Source organism: Rhincodon typus, chromosome 2, assembly GCF_021869965.1.
Source record: "Rhincodon typus isolate 14 chromosome 2, sRhiTyp1.1, whole genome shotgun sequence".
NCBI classification, from domain to species: Eukaryota; Metazoa; Chordata; class Chondrichthyes; order Orectolobiformes; family Rhincodontidae; genus Rhincodon; species Rhincodon typus.
The window spans coordinates 35,764,688-35,783,636 of NC_063333.1; the positions used below are offsets into that span (position 1 = coordinate 35,764,688).

Here is an 18,949-nt window from a genome sequence, read left to right on the forward strand (position 1 = left end):
GGATTCTCCAGCATCTGCAGTTCCTACTATCTCTGATCCATCCTTCCTTAAGTTGGATTCCTTTACTAGAGCATTTACTTTATGCTAGTGACCGCTCTACTGGCTTCCTCTGGCCTTTTGTTTCATGTCAAAAATCAACCTCAAAAGATTTTGAATTTTCATAGAAGTAACCGAACTTCCACCGGAAATTCATCTGTTCCCCTGGGAGTTCCAACAATCTCCCTTGAGTTTGCATTCGGAGTGTGAAATCAGCCACCGATGCAAACATTCAGAGCCAGAATGCCCTGAGAACCAGCAGGCCAAAGCTCTGCACCAGATGTGGAAAAGTGTCAACATGGTCTTTTACCTTTCAGCTCCATTTAACTTCCAGCGGTGTTTTCGGGACATCAGTAGACCCCCGCCCCAGGCTGCCTGAATAAGACAGAGCACAAAGTGAAACATCGCAGTGTCAACATTTCTCACCTTTAAGACAACAAAAAAAAAATCTGGAAGTGGGTTGGAGTCACACTGTGGAAATGCTTTTCAATTTGGAGAGAGATGCCTACTTCTGTTTGCTCAAAATAAGCCGAATGAGGCCTGTATTTAGTTATAATTTGCCTTTGATTTAAAAAGCAATAAACCTCAACGCTGAATTGAAGGCTCAAAAAGTCTCAAGTGCTTGATTTTCTTTAGCCCCAGCAAATTATACTGAGACAGTCCAGCTGCCAGCTCAAAGTATACCAAAAGTGAATGGAGGAGACTGTGTATAATTTTGCAGATACCACGCAGAGAAATAAACAAATAATTAGATGAATAACTAAATTCTCGAGACAGCTCTGGCTTTGCACTAGTAATGAACTAACTGGAGATGCCAAAAATCTGGTTAGTAGCTTAAATTTAAAGGGAGGGATAATTTAAACATAGATAGCTACAAAGAGAGGCAAGCAATGTCTCAGCCTGTTATACTTCAATTGGCATGCTTAGTTTCAGAATAGTATGAAAGACATTCGTGGTTTCAGTCCAAATGTTGTTTGCAGATATACCAAAAAGTGCAAACAAACATTGGAATTAGATCAGATGTAGGCTATTCAGCCTTTCAAGCCTGCTCCACCATTCAATGATTCTAAATTCCTCATTCCCATCTATCCTGATCTCTTTTAATTTAACAGGACAACCATTTCATTGTTATCTGAGTGAACAGTAATAGCAGCACGATATGGCAGTCCAATTTCATCATGCTGGTGGATTCCCATTAAGTGCAAAGGGTGGTTCAAGCTGTTGGGTGCAATGCCATGGTCTTCATGACCAGCAATGAGTCACAGTCATCAGTATTTGGATAAACTGTGAGCATTAACTCTGCATCTTGCAAGACAACACCTTTCAAGCAGGAGTAGTCATTCTAAGACAACCACCTCTGACAAACTTATTTGAGAGATAAGGCAACTTACAATGATGGTTTTTCAGGGATTAACTCACTCAGAGATGGTAAGAACTGCTGATCCTGGAGTCAGAGTCAATACAGTGTGGAGTTGGAGGAACACAACAGGCCAGGCAGCATCGGAGGAGCAGGAAAGTTAATGTTTTGGGTCGGGGTCCTTCTTCAGAAATGGGGGAAAGGAAAGGAAGTTGGGAAATAAATAGAGAGAGGAGGAGTGGAGCTGGGGAAGGTAGGTGGGATGGTGATAAGTGAACACAGGTAGGGAGTAGTCAGTGGGATGGGTGGGGCAGATAGGTGGGAGAGAAGGTGGACAGATTGTGTTAGGACAAGGAAGCGGGAAGGATGATGGGTGGCCTTGCAAAAGGTAGGTGGGGTAGTGATAGGTTGGGTGCAGGTAAGGGGTAGTGGGGATTGGTCTCTTGCATTTCCTGCACTTCTGCCCTCAAACCGCGTCCCCCCAAGGGACTGCTCTCTCTGTGACTCCCTCATCTGCTCCACACTCTCCGCTAGCCCCACCATCCTCGGCACCTTTCCCTGCAACCGCAGGAAGTGCTACACCTGCCCCTACACCTCCCCACTCACCTCCATTCAAGGCCCAAAGCAAACATTTCATATCTGGCAGGGGTTCACCTGTACATCCTCCAACTTGGTCTACTGTATCTGTTGCTCCCAGTGTGGGCTCCTGTACTTTGGTGAGACCAAGCGTAGACTTGGGGCCCATTTCGTAGAGCATCTGCTTTCTGTATACGACAAACGACAACACCTTCCGGTTGCCAACCATTTTTATTCCCCCTCCCACTCCCTGGATGACATGTCCATCCTGGGCGTCCTCCAGCGTCACAATGACACTACACACAAACTGGAAGAGCAACACCTCATATTTCGCATCGAGAGCTCACAGTCCAATGGCCTCAACATAGAATTCACCATTAGAAATGTCCCCAACTCCTGGCCTCACTCCATGTCAGCCCCTCCCTCTTGTCCCTGCCTTCTTGACCTGACACAACCTGTCCACCTTCTCTCTCACCTGTCCGCCCCATCCATCCCACTGAGCAATCCCCACCACTGCCTACCTACACTCACCTATCACCATTCCACCTACCTTCCCGAGCCCCACCCCTCCTCTCTATTTATTTCTCAGATCCCTTGCCCTCCCCCATTTCTGAAGAAGGGTCCTGACCTGAAACCTCGATTTTCCTGCTTCTCTGATGCTGCCTGGCCTGCTGTGTTCATCCAGCTTCACACTGGGTTGTCTCTTCAGGGATTAAGGTGAGCATCTACAGCCACAGCTAAGGGCACCCTAACCAGCCACTGACAGAGCAGATTGAGAACTTTGTGAGGCCATGCAGACACTAGGTTCATGGTAGATAGCATTCCAAGGAATTTGAAACAAAATTTCTAAAAAACCTGTGGGTCAGAAGCCTGACTTGCTGGATATTTTTTGTAATTTGAAAGAGCCAGGAGGACTACAGTAAAAGATGCTCACATTGCTCACATGCAGCCAAATTCCTAAACTATTCCTTCAATAATCACCCTTCCGCCCTATCCACATCATAGTTCAGTATCACAGGCTGAATATCCGACAATTCATTTGTTATTGCTGTTCTGTGATGAGGAAATTAGTTCTTATATTCATGTAATTGCATTTTATACCTCACTACATTTCTTTAAACCCCAATTATTAATCACTGCTTTTTTTTTCTTTGTCTTTCTTAGACCTGTTTCTGATGTTCAAAAATGTGCAAAAACGTGATAGCTGGTCTGGGCCTGGATGATAGCTCATACTGTAGTCTGTGCATCACTGTTCACATTAAAGTGTGAAAATGTCTAATAGATGAAGCTGCAATGAAGATAACTTGAAAAGAAATGGAGAAAGCCTGGATGAATGGTAATCAGTTTATAATGAGGCAGAGAAGCATATTCAAAAAAGGTCAAGAGGAAAAAAATGCTGTGGAAAACAGAATAGCTGTAGAGGAAGATTGAAAGAGACCAAATATTGACAGATGCAACTATGGTGCAATTTGCAATTTTGCTTTGACTGTAAGATCCATACATCATTAAGGATAGCCAATTTAGATAGTGATCTGATCCTACTGTGAATAATCATTCCATTTTCATAGATTTACAGTGAAATGCTGTTTTGTTGTAAGTTTTGTGATTTATGCTGTATTGTGACAGGAATTAATATTGTGAATTTAAGTTTGTAAGTCAGTGTAACTGATTGGTGCACTGCATTATTTTTCATCCAAATATCAAACGCTCACATGGCTCTACACTTGTATTGCATTTCTCGCTTCTCCACTATGTAGATGATGACAATACTAAAGCTTAGCCCATTATTCAATACTATCAGCAATATGAAATTTATATTACAAGGTGGCTCTGTGAAGATCAATCATAGCAGATTGTGCAGGCTGGAGAAGTTTCCTCTTGAAGGTTATTTATGTGAATGGACTCACTTACATCAACGTGCATCCAGATCTTGTACTTGTTACATATATCAGCGATGGCCACAAGAGGATCAAAGGCACCATATACGGTCGTCCCAGCTGTAGCATTCACAAAGAATGGCACAAAGCCCTGAACAAAACAAAAGGAGTCTGATTAAAAACAGTTGCATGAAGTATTTAAAGGAGGCACCAAAATGGTATAACGCAGTTTCCCAGTATTAGAATATAAGAGTTTTCTGTTTACCTTCCTGTACTTTGCTGCACTCTTCTCTAAGATCTTTGGAATGGAATGTAAAGGGCACTGAGAATAATGTCCACTTTTTCTGGCACCCCTTAGAAAGGCTGCATTTCTATTTGGAGAAATGTTTGGAGAGATTTGACGGGGCTGAGCTTGCAATCTGATGCCTCATTTCCGTGGCAACCCATACATAACCAGTAGACCTAGGGGAAATCCCAGCAATTCTGGGAATAATTACACAGACAAGATCCTGGATCATGGTTTGCTTTGTTTCCCCTGACTCCCAGGAATTAATAGTGCAATAATTCTTCAAGCCAGTTTGGGCCTCAGCTCCTTATTTTTAGAGAGCCATGCAGGCCATTGTCAAACTCCATTTGATTTAGTCTCCGCCTCCTCTCCCTATCTCTTCCCCACCTTTGATTGTCTGCATTGCCCTTAATGGGCTTTGCATTTAAATTAATCAATTAGAAAACGTGAGTGATTTATTGGTGGTGGGTAATAGGTGAAAAAAAATACCACGGGTGATTTGGCAATGGAAGAAAAATGTTCAGTTGTGTGTAAGAGCACTTCTGGATAAAAAAAGAGTTGGGTTTTTCTTCTCCTTCAAAGCCATTTTAATTTAGACCCCCTCTCTCCCCACCTTTCTCACTTTTCTTGTTGTTGCACTGCCCCTGATGGGTTGTGCTTGTAAAGTATTCATTTAGTCAGAAACACAGATGATTCTCCGATGGAAATAAAGTAAACAACTACATGGGTCATTCGGTGATGGTAAAAAAAAACATTCAGTTGTGCTAAAGCATCTCCAGATGGAAATAAAATGAAGAAAAATGAGTTTGGTTCTTTCCCACTGAGGAAGTGGCTTGTGGACAAAAGGGTCCAGAGGAAATGGTAGAAACTTGTGTTTGTATAAAACAATAGATTTGCAATAACACCCTTGCTATGCAATCAGTTTTCTGGCAGTTCTCGAGGGTAGGACTTCCTGCTTACTGAGTGGTAGAAAACAGACCCTCAGACTGTTTAGCCTACTCTAACCATATGACTGCTGTGGGGTAGGCTTTTTAAACATTGGCCCATTCACAGTTAACTTTCTTTCCAGGGAGCAGTCAGCTGCCACCTCCACCAACCATACAAATCAGTGTCTCCACTGCTATGGTCATTGTTTGCAGGCGCAAATATTGTAACTTTTCTCCGAGTGGTACAATCTCGGCTGCCTTAAATAACCTTTAACAAGCCACAGAGATCTGATGTTGGGAAGAATTCAAAATAGCTCATATGACTCCTTTCATTCCTACAACTTACCCTACATTAAAGAGACAGTGCTAAAGCATAACAATCTTCCAAACTTCGCAGAGATAGTAAGAACTGCAGATGCTGGAGTCAAGGATAACACAGTGTGGAGTTGTGAATAAGGGTCCCAACCCGAAATGTCAACTTTCCTGCTCCTCTGATGCTGCCTGGCCTGCTGTGTTTCTCCAGCTCCACACTGTATTACAAACCTGGCATTTGTAATACAGGGCTAACTTACACTGATTTCCTTTCTCTACCTGATAACTGAAGTCTACAGTTTCCTGAAAAAAGATAGTTGATACCAAAGGTTCAAACAGTAATCTGAACCCTGCCAATCCACATCAAAGTAATTGGAATACTATCACAGCAGTGTAACTGGTCCTGATCAGTAACTTGATAAAATGCAAACCCATATGAGGCAGCTGGGTTGTTGAATTCTTAAACCAATTACAAAATTTGTCACTAGCTCCTTGACTGTATGGTTGGTTGACTACAAATAGCAACTTATTTGATAGCTGACATCTGAGTGCTCCAAACTGGCACTGTTCCCACAGGAAATTCAGAATTAATTCAGAATTGAGTGTAGGAAATATGCAACAGTTTTAATTGGGTCTATATTTAATTAAAGAATGAACTGACCTTTTCCTTAGCTTCAAGTATTCTTCTCTCAAGGTCTGATGGGATGATTTTCCCCCTGCAATTTTCAGAAAAAATATTCACATTTTGAAATGTGCTACCCATCTGCAAATGGAATTTTAATTATTTGCTTTTTTGTAAAAGCAAACTAAAATCTGTGGTTTTGCCCTGTATGCCAAACCACTTCCTGTATTCGGTAAAAGACTCAGTTTCTAATCTTAGTAATACAGGGTTGTTGAAAAGTGGGGAGCAAGGTGAGATGACAGGAGTGAGTGGGGGGCAGTCACCTTTTCCTGGTTAATTGTCATGCCAACTAGTGGAAGACTTGAGACTCTGTAAAAGGTGAGTACCAATTCAACACATTGACAAAGCTCTCTTTCAGCCATGTAATCCTCTGGAACGTCTGCCCGTGACTAATTTTAGCCTCTTGAGCATTCACAATTTTAATCATTCCACCACTGGCTCCAGCTAGCAAGCTCCTGAATTTCTTAATTTCCTCCATAAATCTGCCTATTTTTCTATTTCTCTCTCTTCTTTAAAATATGACCTCTTTGATCACACTTTTGACCATCTCGCTTCTTTGTTCATTGAATGGGAGATGAACAGAGGGATAAAAATTGTGCATGGGCAATAAGTAGTGGATCTAAATAAGGATTAGGAATTGGCGCAGGCTTGATGGGCCGAAGGGCCTGTTCCTATGCTGTATTCTTTCTTATTTATTCTAATAATCCTGTATGTGACTTAGTGTTACATTTGACATTGTTTGTGACATTCATAAGGACAGATCAGCCCTAATTTCATTCCTGGGTCAGGAATGCAGAGTTGCATGTAACTCCTTTCCAGTAACATGACCTTGAACAATAACACTGAACTAGTAACTCAGAACCATAGGCTTATTCTCTGAGGAGATGAGATCAAACCTCACGATGGCTGATTGTGAAATTTGAATTTTAAAATGTGTGGAATTAAAGGATTGCTTAATGACAACCATGTCAACATTGCTGATTGTCATCTTGTTCACTAACAAAAACAGAAATTGCTGGAAAAGCTCAGCAGGTTTGGCAACATCTGTGGAGAGAAATCAGTTAACGTTTGGGATCGAGTGACCCTTCCTCAGAATTGTTCACTAACATCCTTTAAGGAAGGAAATCTGCTGTGCTTTATTTGTCTGGTACCTACATGTGAATCGAGGCCCACAGCAATGTGAATGACTCAACTGCCCTCTGAAATGGCCTAGTAAGAAACTCAGATGGATCAAATCGCTATAAGGTCCAAAGGAATGACACAAAACAGACACCCAGCACTGGAAACCACAACAGCCCTGTCGACCATGCAAAACTTCCTTACTGACTTCTCAGGCTTGTGTCAAAATTGGGAGAGAAGTCCCACAGACTAGACAAGCAACAGCCTGACACAGCCATACCTACAGTATCATACTTGATAGATGATACTTCAGACATCACCATGATCGTTCCTCAGGAAGCCCTGTCCTACCTGCAGGATGCACTCACTAGAGGTGGTAACACTGTGTTATACAGTCAGGTAGAAACTGTCCTGGGAATCCTCAACATTAACTAAGGACCAATGCTCCTCTAAGTTATTTTTAGTGTGCGGCCTACAAGGGCTATGCGTGGATTCGACTTCTGAAACTGGAATTTGATGTGTTGGCTATCGATCAGTGTGCGTGGAACTTCAGAAGAAAGGGAGTATTACTCAGGACCATGTGAAGTCTCCTGAATCAAGTCACACATAGGCAAGGAAACGTCCTGCTGATTACCATATACCAGGAGCACCCTGAGCTCCCGGATTGATGAATCAATGTTCCTTGATGTTGAACATCAACTGGAGAAAGCATGGAAGGTGACAAAAGTGCAATATAAACTGGGTGGAGGACTTCAATATCCCTCACCAAAAGTGGCTCAGTAGCATGACTATTAAAATATCTGGTTGAGTCCTAAAGGACACAACTGCCAGACTGCATTTGTGACAAATGGTGAGGGAACCAATAAGAGGAAACATCTACATGGCCTAGTATTCACCAATTTGCCTGCTGCTAATCTGTCCATCCTTAATTGTATTGGTGGGAGTACCAATCACACAGTCCCTGACGAGACAAAGTCCCATTTCCACGTTGCGGATACCTTCCATCATGTTGTGAGGCAAAGTCATCATATTAGATATAGCAACTAAAATCTGGGTATCCATGAGGTGGTATGGGCCATCAGCTGTAACAGAATCAACCATAATTTGGAACCTCATGGCCCACTCTACCAACACCATCAAGTCTGGAGATCAACCCTGGTTTAATGAAGAGTGCAGGAGGACATGGCAGCACCAGTCATGCATAAAAATGAGATGCCAAACTGATAAGTTACAATACAGGATCTCTTGAATGCCAATCAAGGGAGGCAGTACGCAATATACAGGACTAAGCAATCTGACAACCAATGAATGGTGATGGACACTTAAACAACTGGCAGAAGTAGGAGTCTCCACAAATATCTCCATACTCAATGATGAGGGAGCATTGAAAATAAGTTCGAAAGGCAAGGTTGAAGAATTTGAATCCATCTTCAAACAGAAGAATAGATGATCCATCTCAACCTCCTTCTGAGATAACCAGCATCACTGATGCCAGTCTTCAATTCTCTTCATGTGACATTAAGACATGTCTGGAGACACTGGATACTGCAAAGGCTATGTGCCCTGACTATATTCCGGCAATAATGTTGAAGTCTTGTTCTCCAGAAGTTGCCGTGCCCTAAACAAGCTGTTCCATTCCAGTTACAACATTGACATCAAACTGACAATGTAGAAAATCACCCAGGTATGTCCTGTGACACAAAAAGCAGGACAAATCAAACCCCACCAATTATTGCCCTTTCAGATCATCCGCAAAGTAATGGAATGGATTGGCAACAGTACTACCACATGCCCACTGATGCTCAGTTTGGATTCTGCTGGTGTCACTCGATTCCTGGTACAGCCATTGCTCACATTGCTGTTTTAAAACACAACACTTAAGTATTTTCACTTGTTCTCAATTCCTTTCCAGAGGAATCAAAATTTCAAATTTCTCTAAATATGATCCTTCCATTTTAAAATGTGTGTAGTTCTTGAGTGACTGTTTCCATCTGAAACTGTCCTTCTGTGTTGCTTCTGTTCGCTGGCTGCTTTCATTTGGCATTCTGGCTTGAAACACTGTGACACATCTGACAAAAAATGTGTTAATGGAGCAAAAGTGGCTTTAGTTTTGAACTTGCCTTATCGTGTTCAGGGGTCCAGGCATACACAGAGCTGAGGAGGAGTGATTCTGATAGCATAGCACCAAATCTGCATCTCTTCATCTCATAACAAATTAGCCTGACCTGAAGTATTAAACTTGATATTGCTGTAAGGTTAAATTCATCACTTTTTCTTTCTCTCAACTGTCAGCCAAGAGCCCGAAAGCAAAGAAAAACCAAAAGAACTGTGGATGCTGTAAATCAGGAACAAAAACAGAAGTTGCTGAAAAGCTCAGCAGGTCTGGCAGCATACGTGAAGAAAAAACCAGAGTTAATGCTTCAGGTCTGGTGGCCCTTGCTCAGAACTGAAAACCCCAAACACTGTTTGCCATTTTCAAGCTGCTCCATTTCGTACCTTTTCCTATGCCTGGAAAGACAAATGCTGTGGAATCATTGCATCAAATAGTAAACTTTTAAAAATATCATTTATTCATGTGATGTGGGTGTTGCTGGCTGGGCCAGAATTTATTGCCAATACATAACTGCCCTTGAGAAGGAGGTGGTGAGCTGCCTTCGTCAACTGCTACAGTGTATCCAATGTAGACACTGCTGTTAGGGAGGGAGTTCCAGGATTTTGACTGAAGGGATTGTGTTGGCAATGGTGGTGTCTGGGGCATTGTCTGTCAAGTATGATTTTGAGAGTATGACTGTGCCAGGCTGTTGCTTAACTAGTCTGTGGGACTTTTGTCCCAATTTTGACACAAGCCGGAGACGTCAGTAAGGAAGTTTTTACATAGGACAGGGCTGTATTTGCAGCTGTGGTTTCCAATACTAGGTGGTCTGTTTTGTTTCATTCCTTTTGGCTTTGTAATGATTTTATACGTCTGAGTTCCTCTCTAGACCAGTAACACTGAAGGAATGGTGATATATTTCCAAGTCAGGATGTTAAATGTCATGGAGGGGGACTTGCAGGTGATGGTGTTTCCATTTATCTGCTGCTCTTGTCTTTATAGGTGGGAGCAGTTGTGGGTCTGGAAGGTGCTGTCTAAGGGGGCCTGTTGAATTTCTGCAGTCTATCTTGTAGATAATACACACTGCTGTTACTGAGCATTGGTAGTGGATGTAGCGCCAATCAAGTGGGCTGCTTTGTCCTGGATAGTGTCAAGCTTCATGGGGGCTCTTGGAGTTACACTCTTCAAGCAAGTGGAGAGTATTCCATCAGACTCCTGACTTGTGTCTTGTAGGTGGTTAGGCTCTGGGGAGTTAGGAGATGAATTTAGGGGAGGCGATGGCCTAATGGCATTATTGCTGGACTGTTAATCCAGAGACCAGATAATATTCTGGGGACCAGGGTTCAAATCCTGCCACAGCAGATGGTGGAATTTGATTTCAATAAATATCTGGAATTAAGAATCTAATGATGACCAATATTCCATTGCTGATTGTTGGAAAAAACCCATTGATTTTTTAAATTCATTTTTTGTGGAACGTGGGGGTCGCTGGCTGGCCAGCATTTCTTGCCCATCCCTAGTTGCCCCTTGAGAAGGTGGTGGTGAGCTGCCTTCTTGAACTGCTGCATTCCTCCCGCTGTGGGTTGACCCACAATGCTATTAGGGTGGGAATTCCAGGATTTTGACCCAGCGACAGGGAAGGAATGGCGATATATTTCCAAGTCAGGATGTTTGGTGACTTGGAGGGGAACCTGGAGGTGGTGGTATTCCCATATATCTGCTGCCCTTGTCCTTTTAGATGGAAGTGGTCGTGGGTTTGGAAGGTGCTGTCTGAGGATCTTTGGTGAATTTCTGCAGTGCATCTTGTAGATAGTACACACTGCTGCTACTGAGCGTCGGTGGTGGAGGGAGTGAATGCTTGTGGATGCAGTGCCAATTGTGCCAATCAAGCGGGCTACTTTGTCCTGGATGGTGTCAAGTTTCTTGAGCATTGTTGGGGCTGCACTCATCCAGTATTCCATCACACTCCTGAATTGTAGATGATGGACAGGCTTTGGGGAGTCAGGAGGTGAGTTACTCGCTGCAGTATTTCCAGGTTCTGGCCTGCTTTTGTAGCCACTCTGTTAATGCGGTGAGTCCAGTTGAGTTTCTGGTCAATGGTAACCCCCAGGATGTCGATAGCGGGGGATTCAGTGATGGTAACACCATTGAAATGTCAATGGGCAGTGGTTGGATTGTCTCTTATTGGTGATGGTCATAGCCTGGCATTTGTTTGGCGCGAATGTCACTTGCCACTTGTCAGCCCAAGCCTGGATATTGTCCAGATCTTGTTGCATTTGAACAGGGACTGCTTCAGTATCTGAGGAGTTCCGAATGGTGCTGGACATTGTGCAATCATCGGCGAACATCCCCACCTCTGACCTTATGATGGAGGGAAGGTCATTGATGAAGCAGCTGAAGATGTTTGGGCCAAGGACACTACCCTGAGGAACTCCTGCAGAGATGTCCTGAAGCTGAGATGATTGACTCCCACAACACAACCATCTTCCTATATGTCATGTATGACTCCAACCATTGGAGAGTTTTCCCCCGATACCCATTGATTCCAGTTTTGCTAGGGTACCTTGATGCCACACTCGGTCGAATGCAGCCTTGATGTCAAGGGCTGTCACTCTCACCTCACCTCTGGAATTCAGCTCTTTTGTCCATGTTTGAACCAAGGCTGTAATGAGGTCAGGAGTTGAGTGGCCCTGGTGGAACCCAAACTGGGCGTCACTGAGCAGATTATTTCTGAGCAGGTGCTGCTTGATAGCACTGTTGATGACACCTTCCATCACTTTACTGATGATTGAGAGTAGACTGATGGGGCGGTAATTGGCCGGATTGGATTTGTCCTGCTTTTTATGTACAGGACACACTTGGGCAATTTTCGGATAGATACCTGTGTTGTAACTGTACTGAAACAGTTTGGCTAGAGGAGCGGCAAGCTCTGGAGCACAGGTCTTCAGTACTATTGTCAGAATGTTGTCAGGGCCCGTAGCCTTTGCAGTATCCTGTGTCTCCAACCGTTTCTTGATATCACTCGGAGTGAATTGAATTGGCTGAAGACTGGCATCTGTAATACTGGGGACCACTGGAGGAGGCCGAGATGGATCATCCACTCGGCACTTCTGGCTGAAGATTGCTGCAAATGCTTCAGCCTTATCTTTTGCACTGATGTGCTGGGCTCTTCCATCATTGAGGATGGGGATGTTTGTGGAGCCTCCTCCTCCAGTGAGTTGTTTAATTGCCCACCACCATTCATGACTGGATGTGGCAGGACTGCAGAGTTTAGGTCTGATCATTTGGTTGTGGGATCATTTCACTCGTCTATCGCTTGCTGGTTGTGCTGTCTGGCGTGCAAGTAATCCTGTTTGGTGGCTTCACCAGGTTGATACCTCATCTTCAGGTATGCCTGGTGCTGCTCCTGGCATGCCTTCCTGCACTCTCCATTGAACCAGGGTTGATCCCCTGGCTTGATGATAATGGTTGAGTGGGGGATATGCCAGGCCATGAGGTTACAGATTGTGTTGGAGTACAATTCTGTTGCTGTTGATGGCCCACTGCATCTCATGGATGCCCAGTCTTGAGTTGCTAGATCTGTGCGAAGTCTGTCCCATTTAGCACAGTGATAGTGCCACAAAACACAATGGAGGTTGTTCTCAATGTGAAGGCGGGACTTCATCTCCAAAATGACTGGGTGAAGGTCACTCTTACCGATACTGTCATGGACAGATGGAACTGCAGCCGGCAGATTGGTAAGGATCAGGTCAAGTATGTTTTTCCCTCTTGTTGGTTCCCTTACCACCTGCCGCAGATCCAGTCTAGCAGCTATGTCCTTTAGGACCGACCAGCTCGATCAGTAGTCTGTTGCTGAGCCACACTTGGTGGTGGACATTGAAATCCCCCACCCAGAGTACATTTTGCGCCCTTGCCATCCTCTGTGCTTCCTCTAAGTGTTGTTCAACATTGAGGAGTACTGATTCGTCAGTTGAGGGAAGACAGTATGTGGTAGTCAGCAGGAGGTTTCCTTGCCCATGTTTAACTTGAAGCCATGAGACTTCATGGGGTCCAGAGTCAATGTTGAGGACTCCCAGAGTAACATCGTCCCAACTGTATACCACTGTGCTGCCTCCTTTGCTGGGTCTGTCCTGCCAGTGAGACAGGACATATCCAGGGATGGTGAATGTGGTATAACAAGGTGTAGAGCTGGATGAACACAGCAGGCCAAGCTGCATCAGAGGAGCAGGAAGGCTGACATTTCGGGCCTAGACCCTGCTTCAGAAGTCTTCAGAATGTGGTGTCTGGGACATTGTCTGTAAGGTATGATCTGTGAGTATGACAATGTCAGGCTGTTGTTTGACTAGTCTGTGAGACAGCTCTCCCAATTTTGGCATTAACCCCCAGATGTTAGTGAGGAGGAGTTTGCATGGTCGACAGGGCTGTTTCTGCCATTGTCTTTTCCGGTGTCTAGTCCGATGCCAGGTGATCCGTCCAGTTCCATCTGGCTCCCTAATGTCCTTGAGGGAAGGAAACTGCCATCCTTACCTGGTCTGGTCTACATGTGACTCCAGATTCACAGCAATGTGGTTGATTGTTAACTGCCCTCTGGGTAATTAGGGATGGGCAATAAATGCTGCTTAGCCAGTGACGTCCTTATCCCGTGAATGAGTAAAGAAACTTGCTGAGCATTCCTAGCTCTGACCTGCTCTTGTAGACACTGTTTATGTAGCAAATCCAGTTGAGTTTCCGGTCAATGGTAATCCTGAGAATGTTGATAGTAGGGATTTCAGTGATGGAATTGCTATTGAATGTCAAAGGGAAATGGTTTGATTCTCTCTTTTTGGAGATGGTAGTTCCCTGGCACTAGTGGGGTGCGAATATTACTTGCCACCTGAAGCTCACAATTGGATGCATTGTCTTGCTGCATTTGGACATGGACTGTTTCAGTATTTGAGATGTCATGAATGATGCTGAGCATTGTGCAATCATTGGCGAACCTCTGCGATTCTGACCTTATGATGGACGGATGGTCATTGATGAAACAGCTGAGATGGTTGGGCTTAGGACAAAGTTCCAGTGGTTGGAGATTGGTAGAATTGTGGAGGAGAGGTTGATGGCCTAGTGGTATTATCATTAGACAATTAAACCAGAAACCCAGCTGATGTGTTGGGGACCCAGGATCTAATCCTGCCATCATAGATGGTGGAATTTGAATTCAATAGAAGTCTGGAATTAAGAGTCTAATGATAGTCATGAAACCATGACATGTCAGGGAAAAACCCATCTGGTTCGCTATGTTCTTTAGGGAAGGAAAGTTGCTATCTGGTCTGGCCTCCATGTGACTCAGACCTGTAGCAATGTACTTAACTCTTAACTGCCCTGTGGGCAATTAGCAACGGGCAATAAATGCTGGCTTTTCTGAGCTGAGATGACTGATCTCCACTGATCATTGTCATTTTCCTTTGTGCCACATATGAATCCAACCAGCAGACAGCTTTCCCTGATTCCCATTGACTGGAGTTTCGCTAGGACTCCTTGATGTCACACCCAATAAAATCTTCTCTTGATGTCCGGGGCAGCCATTCTCACGTCACCTCTGGAGTTTAACTTTTTGTCCAATTTAAATCAAAGTTGTAATAAGTTCAGAAGTTGAGTTTGCCTGGTGGAACCCAAACTGACTTTCAGTGAACAGGTTACAGTTAAGAAAGTGCTGCTTGATAGCTTTTTTGACGACCCCATCCATCACTTTACTGATGATTGAGAGTAGACTAATGGGGTGGTAATTACTGGGTTGGATTTGTCCTGCTTTTTGTGTGCAAGAAATAGTCAGGTATTTTCCCATGCTATCAGCTAGATGTCAGTGCTGTGTCTGTAGTGGAACTGCTTGGCTAGGGACAAGGAAAGTTCTGGAACACAAGTCTTCAGGACTATTGCTGGAATGTTATCATAACCCATAGTCTTTGCACTGTTGTTGCAAATCCTTCAGCCTTATATTTTTCATCGATGTTCTAGGCTCTCCCATCACTGAGGATGAGGGTAATTGTGGAATATCCTCCTCCAGAACACGGTTTAATTGTCCACTACCAATCATGACTGGATGTGAAAAGGTGACAGAGCTTGGATTGTTGGTTGTGGAATCGCTTAGCTCTGCCTACCATTGGTTGTTTATGCTGTCTTACATGGAAGTAGTCCCATTTTGTAACTTCACCAGTTTGACACCTCTTTGTAACATAATGGCGATGCTGCTGCTCACATTCCCTCCTGCACTCTCCATTAAACCAGAGTTGATTCCCTGGCTTGATGGTAATGGTTGAGTGGGGGAATATGCAGGGCCATGTGGTTGCAGATTGTGCTGGGGTACAATTCTGCTACGTTGATGGCCCACAGTGCCTCATAGATGCCCAGTCTTGAGAGATGCTAGATCTGTTCAAATTCTTTCCCACCTTGTCACAGTGGTAGTGCCACATAACCTAGTGGGCAGTATCCTCAATGTGAAAATGGGACTTTGTCTCTACAAAGACTGCACAGTGATCACTCCTACTGATACTGTCATGGATAGATGCATCTGCGACATGCAGCTTGGTGAGGATAAGATTATGTATGTTCTACACATGGATGAACATTGAAATTTCCCACCTAGACTACATTCTGAGCCCTTTCCACTCTCAGTGACTCCAAGTGGTGTTTAAGAAGAAGTATGGATTTATCAGCTGAGGGGGTACACGATAAGCAGCAGAAGGATTCCTTGCCCATGTTTAATTTGATGTTATGAGACCTCATGATGTCCAGAGTTAATGTTGAGGACTCCCAGGGCAACTCCCTCCTGACTGCATACCACTGTGTTGCTACACTTGCCTTTATTGGTCAGTGTATTGGAGTACAGGAGTTGGGGTATCATGTACAGGACATTGGTTGGGCCATTTTTGGAATACTGCATTCAGTTCTGGTCTCCATGCTGTAGGAAAGATGTTGTTAAATTTGAAAAGGTGCAGAAAAGATTTACAAGGATGTTGCCAGGTCTGGAGGGTTTAAGCCATAGGTAGAGGCTGAATAGGCTGGAGGCGTTTCCCTGGGGTGTCAGAGGCTGAAGGGTGACCTTATAGAAGTTTATAAAATCACAAGGGGCATGAGTAGCGTGAATAGCCAAGGTCTATTTCCCAGAGTAAGGGAGTTCTAAACTAGAAGGCATTGTTTTAAGATGAGAAGGAACACATTTAAGAGGGACCTAAGGGGCAACATTTTCTTGCAGAGGGTGGTGTGTCTGTGGAATGAGTTGCCAGGGGAAGTGGTGGAGGCTGGTACAATAACAACATTTAAAAGACATCTAGGTGGGTACATGAATAGGAAGGGTTTAGAGGGATATGGGCCAAAAGCTGGCAAGTGGGACTAGATTGAATCAGTATATTTGATTGGCATGGATGAATTGGTCCGAAGGGTCTATTTCTGTGCTGTACAATTCAATGACTCTATGACTTGGTCTGTCCTACCGGTGGAACAGGACATATCCAGGGATGGTAATGGTAAGTCTGGGATATTATTTGTAAGGTGTGATTCCATGAAGGTGACTATATCAGACTGTTGTTTGATTAATGTGTGAGAATGCTGTCCTAATTTTTTCAGTAGCCCCAGATGTTAGTAAAGAGGACTTTGCAGGCTTGCCTTGACTGAGTTTTCCATTGTTACTTCCGATGCCCAGATCAATGGCAGGTAGTCAGTCCAGTTTCATTTCTTTTAGAATTTTTAAGCATTTTGATACAACTGAGTGGCTGACCATGCCATTTCAGAGGGTGGTTAAGTGTCAACCACATTGCTGTGGGACTGGAATCACAAGAACGTATTCAAAAACAAAGACAATGGCTAGGTGCTGTCTGCACAAGTACGTAATATCTTTCATCAGAAACCTACTCCTATGGTGCTACGTAATATCTTGCTGTTTGTGTTGGTGCCCTGAACGTAAATGGAACTGGTTGACCTTGCTGCATTAGGGTTGCTACAAGTTCTGCATCATTGGAGTCACACCACAGAGTGAGTTCACTATTTATGTCGTAATATTTCAGCACTGGCATTGCTATCCCGCCAAACCAGGGGTTCCATGAAGGTGACTCATGGAAACAACAGCTTGTACTGAATCAACTAGTTAAGTACTTCAGACGTATCATGATTGTCCAAGTGATGGAAATGTAGCAGTCAATTTGCACAGAATAAAATCTCACAAACTTGCATATGTAATGACTAGATACCATTTAATCATGTCAGTTGAGGAATAACTATTGGCTTTCTCTTTTGTAAAATACTGCCATGGTGTCTTTCTCATCCACCAGAGGTAGCAAATGGAAACCTCAGTTTAACATTTCCGATTATCTCAGGTCTGTGACGGGGACTGAAACCTGAATGAAATGATTCAAACCTGGAGTTCCACGGAAGACGAACATGGATGTGGGAGTGGAAAAGCCTCTCAGGACTTTGGAAAATGAAAGGAATTTGGAGATTTTGAAGTTTGTTGAATTATTTTTCTTTATTCTTTCTTGGGGAGTAGATGTCACAGGCAAGGCCAGCATTTGTTGCATATCCTTAATTGCCCTCAAAGCGAGTAGCTAATTAGGCTACTTCTGAGAATAGTTAAGAATCAACCACATTGCTTTTATCTTAATTTAAGGGACCAAATCAGAGCCATACCAGATCGAAAAGCCAGGGTGAGAGAGAGAGTTTTAATGGTTTTAATGGGGTTGAAGGCATTAAAGGTGGAGATGAAGGCAGAATTGAACAGATTGGTTGCTGTAGAATTGTCATCGTAAATGCACTACATTCAGAGCTTTGATTGAACGTACATGCAGATTCTGTATCAGCAGAGACCTCTATGTGCATGAAAGCAGAAGCTGTCTCTTACTGTTTGAGGAGTGGAAAACTCTGCAGGCAACATATAATGTGACCTACCTTACATCGCACTTGATCAGAACCACTCCATCTGTCCCAATCCCCAGAGCTGCTGCTGCTTTCTTTATTGAAAAATGACTCTGTAAGGATCAACAGACACGCAGGGACAAAAATAGGTTTTGAGTTAAAATATATTACACAGACAAGGCGGATTGTGTACTTGTTAAGAGTTATTTTAATCTTTCCTGTTCTCTTCTGTTTATTTGTCACTGATGACCTCCACCACACTTTGGTTTTTCCCTAAACAGGCACTCTTTGTGTATGACTCAAGATACTGAGTACCAGCTAAGCTATTCAACTACAGGGGCCATGAATCTAAACAGACAAAATAAGCACCCCTGTGAAGACAATATCTTCACACTCTTTTCTCCCTTTAAGAATGATGGAATGTATTGGAATAATTTGCAGCTAATAATAACCTGATGAACTGCATCATGAATTTCCCTTTCCTGGCTAAGAAATCCTGAAGTTGAACCCTGGCTTTTGCATAAACTGTGTCTCACAAACGATAGGAAAAACCAATAATTAAAAAGTATCCAAAAATAAAAAAATCAGTAAAGTTCACTAACAGAAGACGATAGCAATGCTAGATTAAAATATTGACGGGGCTCATGGTTTTCTCTGCATGTTGGGTCTTATTTAAATACAGATGTGAGTATGACAGGTAAAAAGCAGTAATGAACATTCTCAGTGGCAGGTTTAAGTGAACAAAATGAAAAAAAAAAGTTAGGCACTGCAACTGGTCTTATTTCACAGTTAATCCTTCTACC

At 43.4% G+C, this 18,949-nt stretch overlaps 1 protein-coding gene across 1 annotated transcript in view; it reads right to left on the reverse strand.

Moving 5' to 3' along the window:
- gad2 (glutamate decarboxylase 2) overlaps window positions 1–18,949 on the reverse strand; it is a 131,218-nt gene that overhangs the window by 21,158 nt on the left and 91,111 nt on the right. The window contains exons 8-11 of the mRNA XM_020525646.2: window positions 18,180–18,259; window positions 6,032–6,086; window positions 3,881–3,997; window positions 347–411 (exon numbers count right to left, since the gene is read on the reverse strand). Of these exons, the coding sequence (XP_020381235.1) occupies window positions 347–411; window positions 3,881–3,997; window positions 6,032–6,086; window positions 18,180–18,259 (317 nt within the window). The remainder of the gene's footprint in view (window positions 1–346; window positions 412–3,880; window positions 3,998–6,031; window positions 6,087–18,179; window positions 18,260–18,949) is intronic.